This window comes from Schistocerca nitens, chromosome 9, assembly GCF_023898315.1.
Source record: "Schistocerca nitens isolate TAMUIC-IGC-003100 chromosome 9, iqSchNite1.1, whole genome shotgun sequence".
In the NCBI taxonomy this organism is placed as follows: Eukaryota; Metazoa; Arthropoda; class Insecta; order Orthoptera; family Acrididae; genus Schistocerca; species Schistocerca nitens.
This window is the reverse complement of record NC_064622.1, coordinates 390818800-390831197: the sequence shown is the minus strand read 5'-3', so window position 1 is coordinate 390831197 and position 12398 is coordinate 390818800. Positions and strand designations below refer to the sequence as shown.

At 40.7% G+C, this 12398-nt stretch overlaps 1 protein-coding gene across 1 annotated transcript in view; it reads left to right on the top strand.

Moving 5' to 3' along the window:
* Positions 1 to 10223, top strand: part of LOC126204259 (spore coat protein YeeK-like) — a 28260-nt gene extending 18037 nt beyond the window's left edge. Inside the window, exon 3 of the mRNA XM_049938649.1 lies at positions 10066 to 10223. Within this exon, the coding sequence (XP_049794606.1) occupies positions 10066 to 10223 (158 nt within the window). The remainder of the gene's footprint in view (positions 1 to 10065) is intronic.
* Positions 10224 to 12398: the final 2175 nt, after the last annotated feature.

Sequence of the window (12398 nt, the reverse complement as noted above, 5' to 3'; positions counted from 1 at the left end):
GGTACATGCTGCTCACCCTGAACCTGAACCAGGATGTTTATTACCACATTCTCAGCGACAACGTGTTGCTCTACCCTGTGCTGTTTCATGATGAGTAAGATATGCGCACTAACTTCTTCCAAAATGAGAACAGGCATATTCGCAGGACGGTACACATAGGTTTCTGGTTTGACGAACACTCAGGCACCCTACCGCCCCTCTAAATCATCCGATCTCCGTCCCAAAGAATATCTGTGGGACCATTTGGCACAGCCGGTGAAACTTAGGCGTAAACACACGTGCAACTTGGCAGCTGTGTAGCCTATGGGAAGTAATTTTGAATGAGTGGCTTCAATTGGATGTGACATACCTGATGAAATTTCTAGATTATCTAGCTCGCCGAACTGAGGCTAGAGTTGGAGTTACCCGGTATTATCGTGATGTTTTCTGTGGGTCACCAATCTTTTGTCCAATGTGCACTTAGTGTCGGATTATACAGCCATTTTTAATAGTCATGCACGTTAATAAATCGTGTGAGCTCGATTTTCACGTTAGTGCCAGTTGCTGTTAGATTTGCTGTCACATGCTGTTTCATAATACTGTAACAACTGAGCTTAACCGTCATTCATGTTCTAGAACAATCACATTGGCGTCAAAATATGTAAACCGCTCAAAATGGCTGTATAGGCAGAAACTAATTGTGTATCTGATGTAACGAAGAAGAGTTCTTAATAAATATTACAACCTTAGTGTAAAAATATCTTTATAAAATAAATTTATGGCTTTCGTAGCAAGTTTGCCAAGTATGTGGAATTTCAGGTAGATGAATAAGGGATCAAGGGATAACAATGGCCTATAATGATCACAATTTTTACTGTCGATCGCAAAAACAAAACAGAAACGCTGAATTATTGTAACGCTAACTGTCGGATGCATTCAGCTTATAGTTTGTGCGAATTTACTCGTATTAATGTCTGCTTCAGTAGTCATCAAAAGAAAGCATATTGTCATGCCGGCCGTGATGTCTTCTTTCTGGTAGGTAATTATGAATGTAATAACGAAAAAAACAAAAATGATTCCAGAAATTCCATTAATACATCAGTATTATCGTTACTTTTGTGATCAAGAATAATAATCAAAATTGTTAATACAGAAGTAAATATGATGAGCATAGACAGGACAAGAGTCCCTACGGTGTTCGGTTGCGTTACTTACCAATCGCTGGAATCAGTGCGAGAAAGGAAAATTAAATTGTGGCACCCATCAAAAGCTACAAAAGATGAACGACGAGATAAATCTGGTTTTAGGGATTGTAAACGCTAGACGTAGGTTAATAGGCTCTTTCTGAATTGTTCTGTAACTCTCCTTGAGCAGTGGTCGTCATTCGGGAACCCTTACGAAGAAGCAATAATTATGAAAAATTGAAAGTCCGAGAGACGTGTTTGTTTGTTTAGCGTGAGAGTGCTACAGAGACGCTCCAGAATATCGAGCGCTTGATACTACGTCCGTGGAAGCAAGTATGCCCTCTCCTTCCTCGATATCTGATATTAACAAGGCGCTCTGCATTTGATCCTCGCCACCGAAAGGTTTTGATTAGGAGAAAAAGTACCGCCGAAAGGTTTTCATTGCGAGAAAAAGTACTGCTTCGTACCGTCCATGGTTAGTGCAGCAGCACGACTTTATCTTCACTGCGCAATGATTCAACAGTATTAACAGTTAGTTTTATTGTAACATTACTGTCACTAAGGTGTGAAACATACAAAAAAAAATTGGCAGATTTTCAAGAAATTGAAATAATTTTTACTAGAATTATTACTTTTCGAGGGACAGAAAATAAAGACAGAGCGTTCAAAGTTGGCACAAACCTGTAATCAGACATTCAAAATAAGTATTTCCTGTTTTTAATAATCAATGACTAATTTCGATAAAAACCAATGCTACCTGAAATTCAGGAGAATCTATCTATGGTGTTTCACTGACGGTGAAATTAATAATGTAGCTTGTGCTTACTTTATTATAAATTCAGCTGGAATTCACATCTGAACGATACTTTCAAAAGTTATTTATTTACTGTATTTTTGGTAAGTTTGTGTTCGTTTTACGTTACAAGAATAGGACTACTTTTTACTGTCTTTCTCTCATGAAAATATCTACTTTAAGTAGAAAATCGTTACGTTACTACAAAATCTCAAATGAGACGGCAATTACCAGTTTTAAGAATTAGATTCGGTATGATTACTAGAGTCAGCTGTGAGCACTTACTGGGAAGAGCAGGGTATCCCCTATGCCATCTGAATCTGTGAACGATATCTGCTCTTGAGGAACTCACAAGAAGGAGTCTGGTTTGTAAGTCGGCGCAGTATCCATGTATTTCCACCGTGTGCCTCAGATGGGACATTACTTCGCCATTTTCTCGTTGTTATTAGTACAGGACTTGGTTTTCTGAACAAGGTTGTAAGAGTCGTGTGTTGTTTTTGAAATGCATACTGATGGTTTTCCGAAAAGGTGCCTGTCTTAAATACTTTGTGGCAAGAGGAGTATTTTGGTATGGTGACTTGATCTACGTTAATATGGCAGTTTGCTCGACTCCAAAGCAAAAATTGATATTTATCCGCGGCAATTTACTAAGCAACGTATCCAAGTTATCAAAACCAGAAGTTTACGAGCTCTGAAATACCATTCTTAGGAAGAAACCGTTATGTTGTTACAAGTTTTAACCATTTACAGAAAGTAAAGGACATACTCATGGCAAATGTGACTGAATCGTTTGCCGAATACAAGAAACTTTATCCAATAAATGTGACAGGATCTCTGATAGTAGTTTTCCCTTCCTTGTATGAACTTACAATATAGATTCATTCCAGATTTGCAGCGACGGAGAAGTTTCGATTTTTAGGTACGATTTTCCAAAGAGTCTAAATAGGTAATCATACAGGGATATCATTCACTCCAGTATTTTGCTGGAAGGCGGAATAATAGTCAGTTTGGCAGAAGACTAAGTACAGACAGAAAGAGAACTACGAACATCACTAGGCTGGAGAACTGTACGTGAACAATTCCATCCAATAACAAATATTCCGGATAATACAATAATTTCATTTTCATCATTGTCAACGTGCATACGCGAAAGGCATTGTGCATCACGTAAGAAATCACTCTTAACATTTCAACAGAGTACCCTCTAAGTCAAGACAAGAAACTTATTAGTTCCTCCCACTGGCACCCTTCGTTAGGGCATTCGATAAAATCAGATAAATTTTGGATGACATCACTTGCACACATCATAAACTGTACAAATGGAGTAAAAAAAATGGTAAAATAATAGACTATAGATATGTTCTGTTCGTTTAACTACACTCAGTTCTTTGTTTTGCGGAGTAAAGGTACAGATATGTAGTTGAAATAAAATACAGGCTGAACGAGTACCAAAAAAGAATATTGATTACATAATTATACTGAAAACCTCTACTGTGAAAAGAGATCTGTTCAAAAATAAAAAAGGGAATAGAGGCGTGTAGAATTGGAAAGCATACATCTGTAAGCAGTTCGACAGAGCACTGAATCATCTGACCTCAAACAGCTCAATAAGAGTTGACGGTGTATCTCCCGAGACACTATAATCATGGAAGGTATTGGAACTAGCAACCTGTGTAACTTACTGTAAAAACCCACAGAAAAGGATACTTATTGTCTCAGGAAACTACAATTACAATACTGATGAAGGCATATACTGACAAATGCGGAAGGTAACGAGTTATTAGACTAAATGTAATAACTAAATATTTGCTTGCACAGGAGTAATTTGATTTCAGAAACAAACAAGGTCTCAGATGAGGTATTCTTACACTATGAAAGCAATGGAAGGAACAATAAAGAAAAGTAATGATACCCCAGTGCGAGGACCCAGAGAAAGTCTTCGCAAAATGTATGGTAGTATAAGACGAACCAGACCACTACTAAATGGGGGGGGGGGGGGGGGTATGAAGAAATAGCTTCATAATCTACAAACCTACTGGAGTTATGAAATTATAAAATTAATGCCACTTTTGCAGGTAATGCACGATCTCACTACGCCGAATGTTATTTAAGTTATACTTCGAAGTTGCGACGAAGAATGGGAAAGAATTTCAGAAGAATTATGAAAGTGGAATGGGAACATAGGTGGTCCATGATCAAAGTTCCAATTAAAAAACACTATTGAAAGAGAACCACTGCTCAGGGGGACGTCAAATTTGAACAGCATATTTTTGATGCAGGAAGAAAGGTCATAGAATAAGAAACATAGTAAAATAAATTTTACAAGTAGCCGGTAATATAAGCGTCTTAATGTAAATGGGGTCGGCTACAGATGACAGATGAATCGCAATACGACAGCTATGGTTTGAATTCCACGTTACACCATCTGTATTGTTCAATGTGCATGACTGCACAAGTTCGGCAGTCAACAGTTGTGACACTATTAGTCAGGTAATCCCTCCCATCACGGCATGGTCGTACCACATCCGACGCGAAAAATTGGTTTCTTACTGTCCCGAGTCTGAATACAGCATAAAAAGCAAAATGATATCGGTTTGTAATTGGCCAGGGACCAAAACCACATAAAAGGAAAATGACATCGGTTTCTAACTGTCGTGAGACGGGTGGAAGACATGTCCAACATTCTGTCCACCGTTTCCTTATACATGTCCCATGACACGTAGGAGTGTGTCGGGAGTCACGTCCGAAATGCGTTGTGTATTGCGTGCCTCTGTTAAGCTCGTAACCGGAGCAGTGAACACACCTTTCAGATAAGCCAACGGCGAGAAATCGGAGGGATGAAAATCAGGTGATCTGGACAGTAAGGCTCTAGGGAAATGGCGGTTTATTATTCTAGCGTTATCGAAATGCCTCTCTGGCCAGTAAAACAGCTGTGCAATGTGCGGAGGAGCGTGATCTTGCATGAAAAGTATCCTACCCATGCATGAAGTTGGCGCGCTTTTTCGTTTACGGGTAACAGGAGCCGCAGGACACATCTCCTCGAAAATTATACGGCACTACGATAAACGATGGCATCAACCCGCACCAAACAGTCACCTTTGCAGAATGAAGTGGTACCGCATGATGTACGCGCGGATTTTCCGTGACCCACGTTGTGCAGTTCTGGCTGTTGACATGTACGAGGGCAGTTCAATAAGTAATGCAACACATTTTTTTTCTGAAACAGGGGTTGTTTTATTCAGCATTGAAATACACCAGATTATTCCCCAACCTTTTAGCTACACAACACTATTTTTCAACGTAATCTCCATTCAATGCTACGGCCTTACGCCACCTTGAAATGAGGCCCTGTGTGCCTGCACGGTACCATTCCACTGGTCGATGTCGGAGCCAACGTCGTACTGCATCAATAACTTCTTCATCATCCGCGTAGTGCCTCCCACGGATTGCGTCCTTCATTGGGCCAAACATATGGAAATCCGACGGTGCGAGATCGGGGCTGTAGGGTGCATGAGGAAGAACAGTCCACTGAAGTTTTGTGAGCTCCTCTCGGGTGCAAAGACTTGTGTGAGGTCTTGCGTTGTCATGAGGAAGGAGAAGTTCGTTCAGATTTTTGTGCCTACGAACACGCTGAAGTCGTTTCTTCAATTTCTGAAGAGTAGCACAATACACTTCAGAGTTGATCGTTTGACCATGGGGAAGGATATCGAACAGAATAACCCCTTCAGCGTCCCAGAAGACTGTAACCATGACTTTACCGGCTGAGGGTATGGCTTTAAACTTTTTCTTGGTAGGGGAGTGGGTGTGGCGCCACTCCATTGATTGCCGTTTTGTTTCAGGTTCGAAGTGATGAACCCATGTTTCATCGCCTGTAACAATCTTTGACAAGAAATTGTCACCCTCAGCCACATGACGAGCAAGCAATTCCGCACAGATGGTTCTCCTTTGCTCTTTATGGTGTTCGGTTAGACAACGTGGGACCCAGCGGGAACAAACCTTTGAATATCCCAACTGGTGAACAATTGTGACAGCACTACCAACAGAGATGTCAAGTTGAGCACTGAGTTGTTTGATGGTGATCCGTCGATCATCTCGAACGAGTGTGTTCGCACACTTCGCCATTGCAGGAGTCATAGCTGTGCACGGCCGGCCCGCACGCGGGAGATCAGACAGTCTTGCTTGACCTTGCGGCGATGATGACACACGCTTTGCCCAACGACTCACCGTGCTTTTGTCCACTGCCAGATCACCGTAGACATTCTGCAAGCGCCTATGAATATCTGAGATGCCCTGGTTTTCCGCCAAAAGAAACTCGATCACTGCCCGTTGTTTGCAACGCACATCCGTTACAGACGCCATTTTAACAGCTCCGTACAGCGCTGCCACCTGTCGGAAGTCAATGAAACTATACGAGACGAAGCGGGAATGTTTGAAAATATTCCACAAGAAATTTCCGTTTTTTTCAACCAAAATTGGCCGAGAAAAAAAATGTGTTGCATTACTTATTGAACTGCCCTCGTACTTGGAGATGGAAATTGGCCTCGCCTGTCCACAGAGACTCCATGGTCATTCATTGTTCACTTCCTTGTGAGCCGGAATTTCCAGAGCGAACGTTTGGCTAGCTGGCAGGCCAGCAGGAAACAACTCCTGAACATGAATGATTTTCTGTGGTTAGCAGTGAAAAATGTTTCGCAGGATTTTATGCAGCGTGATCGCACACATGTACAACTTTCGGGCAATTACCCGTGCTCTGCATGTTCACACACCACCTCTTCACCCATCCTGCAGTGCTGTACCCATATCTTCAGCAGATGTCAGATCGACTGCTTTTCTCCCTCTGCCACATTCCGCTTCCAAAGAATCCGTCTATTCGAATTTTGCAATCATTTTCTCCAGACCCTTACGACACGTCAGATCAATGCCTTTTTCATACCTGTGAGTGGTAGGAGAATCTGTAGCTGATGATGATGTTTGGTTCATGGGGCGCTCAACTGCGCGTCATCAGCGCCCAGACAAAGTCCCAGTTTTCACACAGCCCCAATTTCTGTTACACAGTCCAATCTAGCCACTGTCACGAATGATAATGATGGTGATGAAGATAACACAAACACCCAGTCTCCGGGCAGCGAAAATCCCCAACCCGGCCGAGAATCGAAACCGGGAACCCATGATCCCGGTTCAGAAAGGCTAGCCACTAGACCACGAGATGCGGACAACATCTGTGGGGCTACTGGCGCACAGTCACCATTCTTGTAAGAGAGCTTTACCAGTAGCATGGGATCCTTCATGGAGACAGTCATATTGAGCATCTCAGATGCAAATAGAGAAACACCCGTGTGTCTTTTGGTATGCGCATTCTGACGCAGGGGTGGTTCTAGAAGTCGGTCAAGGTGGGGGTGGGGGACTAATAGTGGAGGAGAAGGTAGTTACTGTTTTGGAGTTCAGGGAAAACGTGTCTACAGAATGTTTGTACCCGGGAAAATAATACGATTTGACGCAGATGGCCGGTGATTTCGAAGTTTTTGTCTGGGCTCAGCAATTCAAGTGTTGTTAGGCATACCCGGAATATTCAACTTTCTTGGTTCAAATGGTTCAAATGGCTCTGAGCACTATGGGACTCAACTTCTGAGGTCATTAGTCCCCTAGAACTTAGAACTAGTTAAACCTAACTAACCTAAGGACATCACACACATCCATGCCCGAGGCAGGATTCGAACCTCCGACCGTAGCGGTCTCGTGGTTCCAGACTGCAGCGCCTAGAACCGCACGGCCACTTCGGCCGGCCAGCTTTCTTGATTATTGTAAGTGGTACTCGTACATTACTGTACATCCAGTGTATATTAATAAATAATAAGACGCCCACTTTAAGTTAAATGATATTTATTGGTTTAGATTTACCGCTCTTATTCTTTCGTTAAAACGTGTTTGAAATACATTGCAGCCTATATTGCCACATAATAATGAAAAAATGATTGAATCTGTTGAAGTAATACATTCGCTGATTTCTGAAATAATTTTATCCAGTGTAATATGACACTCGATTGCGGGGTGGGAGCTATAGCACCCATAGCCCACCCCTTGCCACCGCCCCTGTTCTGACGCTTACAGCACCATCCATCGTAAAATATTTTTTTTTTTTTCGATGACGTTTCCTCCTGCGTCAGTAATATGATGTTCAAACTTGACACCATTCTCAGCAGTGATTCTGTGTCTACAGCGTTTTGCCACTGGAACTTTAATTCTGGGCAACCATTAAAGTTCGCTGAAGACCCAGGCCTTCAGACAAAAAGTATTACGCTGACAACCTCGTCGTTGAGCGCCCCTCATCTACACAGCGAGTAGAAAGTATCTATATGAACTGTTTCTTGAAATGAGTGGGCTATTTAGGTCAGTAGTTGAGCCAATAGTGAACAAACAAATCCGAAAGTCCTCGTGATCGTTGTGGGTGGTAGTTACATGAGCAGGTAAATTCTAGAAATCAAAACTGTCAGATACAATGATAGAAGTGAAACACTTTTGCCATTTAGGAATCAATACAATACAAAATTATCTTAGTGCATCATACGTTGGCATAGGCAAAAAATAAACAAAACGTGGACGACGAGGAAACTGCAGAAAAGAACATTTCATCTGTTGTGCTAATGAAGGATGTTACAAATTAAGTGAGCGAACTGAAAACTAAGAAGCAGACGCCAAAAAAGAACATACTCTACCAGTTAACTTGCTAACGGATGAGTGACTGGAGATAGGAAGTGTGCTGGAATTCAAGTATGAAAATAACAACAACGGATTATGGTTTTTGTTGACTATAGTAAATATCTAAAGATCTTTGTTGATTTCAAAACAGAAAATGAAAACTTAATTACCTATAAACATCAAGACGTAGCTAAATAAATAAGAAACCAAAAATTTTTTCATGGAGGTATGTTCCATTTATGTAAGTAAATGAAAGGCAGTTTGGGTTTTGGCTATAAGCGTTTCGCTTCTTTAATTTATGAAGCATTTTCAGTGGCCTGTAAAACAGGTTTCTTTTGATACATATAATAAATGTATTATGTAGTAGTTATAATGTGTTATTATGTTATGTTCTTGACGTATAGGAGGTTGATTAAAATTATAGCACTCGTATGCCAGTAGGTAAATTTTGAATTTACATAAAATAGCTGGCAACAATTACTGTTGTTTTTGTAGTGGACTGTTAAGGCAGCCAGTCCACAGTGAAGTAGCCGAAAGGGCACGCGTCAACTCACGCCGTCTGGCGTTAAGTCTGGAACAGGATTCGTAATGAATGTGATAAAGAAAAGAACGTAGCTACTAGAACACTTAACTTTTATATTGTCCTTTGGTATACAGCATTCTGGATGATACAAGTGAGACTCTATCTTGAGGTACATGCAACGTTACAAATGGTTAATGGCGCCTTGCTAGGTCGTAGCCATTAACTTAGCTGAAGGATATTCTAACTGTCTCTCGGCAAATGAGAGAAAGGCTTCGATCAGTGTAGTCGCTAGCAATGTCGTCGTACAACTGGGGCGAGTGCTAGTACGTCTCTCCAGACCTGCCTTGTGGTGGCGCTCGGTCTGCGATCCTGACAGTGGCGACACGCGGGTCCGACATGTACTAATGGACCGCGGCCGATTTAAGCTACCACCTAGCAAGTGTGGTGTCTGGCGGTGACACCACAGTTTTTTTATGTTTGTGCTTAAATCTTATATTATAACTAAACGAGTAGTAGACGTGTCATGCCATCAACTGACTGATAACTGTTAACACATTATTGCAGTAATAACATAAATAATAATACTAGTAACAATAATCATAATAATAATAGTAATAACAATAAAGGGATAGAGTATGTTGTTAATACCAAATTACAAACACTGCATGGCAAAAGCAACAAATTGTGGCCATTTGTTTGGACCCAAACCAGGGTTTGACTAAAACGATAGAGGGCTATGGAAAACTTAGATCCTGCAAACTTCATGTCCTCCAACTTATAACAAATGTGTAACAGTCAACTTCTGTTCCTCTGGTCCATAACCAAAGGGAACATGATTTTCGTTACCTTATGAACGCCTTCCGCTCTCCAGTGTCATGTTTGTGTTGCAGACTATCCGAGGTACTATGGGCGCTATGATGGACTGAGAGACTACGACTATGGTGTTTACGGTGGCTATGGGCCCTACGGTGTCTATGGTGGTTATGATGGATATGGTGGGTACGGTGGCTACCGTGGCTATGGTGGCTATGGTAGATATTACTTGTGAACTGACCACTTGAGGGTTACTGTGCCTGTATAGTGCTTACACTTGTCAGCCAACTGCAGCCTCTTAACGAGGGAAATGTTATACAGGCCATCTGTGTAATACTGTAGATCATTAAACTACATTACAGAATCTGATATTTGTTTCACTTAAAATATGAGAATTAACCTGTTATTGTTAGCTATGACAGCAGTTAAAGTAGGATAAAGAAAAGTACGTTTCGTTTAAATATGAACTATTACAAAATTTATCTAGTTTAGCAAATTATACTTCGCATGAAGAGAGGCAGAGCTACATTTTAAACAAACGAAAGGTTACTTTCATACCATAATCACCGTGTAAGACCATTAAATACACTGCACAGGCTCCAACTATTTACAGCAACTGTCAATAACAATTGGCTTTTCCCGGTTCTTGGGCTGTTATTTTCCTCTTGTATTTCCTTTTCGATTCATCATTTCTCCACTGTTTTGAGGTCTTTTACAACTGTTCTTCAGAACGGTGAATGCGAAGCAGTATCATTTTGCTATGTAACAGAAGGCATTTTCTAAATAAACGGAAATACTCAATAACGCCAGTGAGGTTTGCAATGCCTCCCTGACGTCACTGGTTAAAATCTGGTATCTAATAAGTCAGTCAGGAAGAAAATAGGAAGGAGCCTTAAGTGAAATGGAATATTTTGATAATTTCTGAGGCGACTGCTTGTGAGAACTGAATACACAGTTTCAAATATTTCTCAGGCAGTAGAATTTCATTTATCACGTCGAATTTATATGTTTTTCTGTTCATAGGTTTTTCCATTGTATTATCGACTCTGATTTTAAGTTATTGGTTTCTGATTATTTTTTCATTTACATACTTAGGAGTTTTCTGTTTCTTTTCCTTTTCTTTCCTCTTTCTTTTTCCCCATTATTCTTTTATAGGCGCTCTTTCTTTCTAGTGTTTATGCGCTGTTTTCATGATTGGAAGATTTGTTTCAGTTTAACTAGATGGCTGGATTCTCGTCTGTTAACGCAGGGGGATGGAAGCTGTATGCCCTAACTGCCAGCGAATCATTTAAACTTTTCACTACTTTGGACATAAAGTCTTTCATTGGACCTGCGACCATATTTGGCTCAATAATATTGTCTTGATCGCGAAATTATTTCCATTATGCTCCTTATGATGAGTATTAATGTTACGGCATCACCAGATTGATGTATGGTACAAGGAACAAACATTAGAATGGATGAAATAATGATTTTGATAGTAATGGTGGTGACTCGTAAGTTGAATTTCACACGTTATGGATTCGAGGTGTCTTGTCAAAGTTAGCATCTTACACAACGTTAGAGGCCAAACGGGCTCTAGCCATTCTGCGCGTTATAAGATAAACATGTTCGGCCATCAGATGACTGAAGTGAATATGATTTCGCTTATTATTTTAACATGGAGCAAGTATACTATTGTAAGTATTATATTTACAGCCTATACATATTACATTATAGTCATTGTTGTGCTGTTGTTGTCTTCAGTCCAGAGACTCGTTTGATGCAGCTCCCCATGCTACTCTATCCTGTGCAAGCTTCTTCATCTCCGAATACCTACTGCAACCTACATCCTTCTAAATCTGCTTACTGTATTCATCTCTTGGTCTCCCTCTACGATTTTTACCCTCCATACTTCCCTCCAATACTAAATTGGTGAACCTCGGACCTCAGAAAGTGTCCTACCAAACGATCCCTTCTTCTAGTCAAGTTGTGCCACAAATATCTCTTTTCTGCAATTCTATTCACTACCTCCTAATTACTTACGTGATCTGCCCATCTAATTTTCAGCGTTCTTGTGTAGGACCACATTTCGAAAGCTTCTATTCTCGTCTTGTCTCAACTATGTTTCGTCTATGTTTCACTTCTGTACATGGCTGCACTCCGTACAAACACTATCTGAAAGTACTTCCTGACACTTAAATCTACACTCGATGTTAAGAAATTTCTCTTCTTCAGAAACGCTTTCCTTGCCATACCCAGTCTAAATTTTATATCCTCCCTACTTCGACAGTCATCAGTTATTTTGCTTTCCAAATAGGAAAACTCGTTTACTACTTTAAGTGTGCCATTTCCTAGTCAGATTCCCTCAGCATCACGTGATTTAGTTTGACTATAACCCATTATCCTTGTTTTGCTTTTTTTGGTGTTC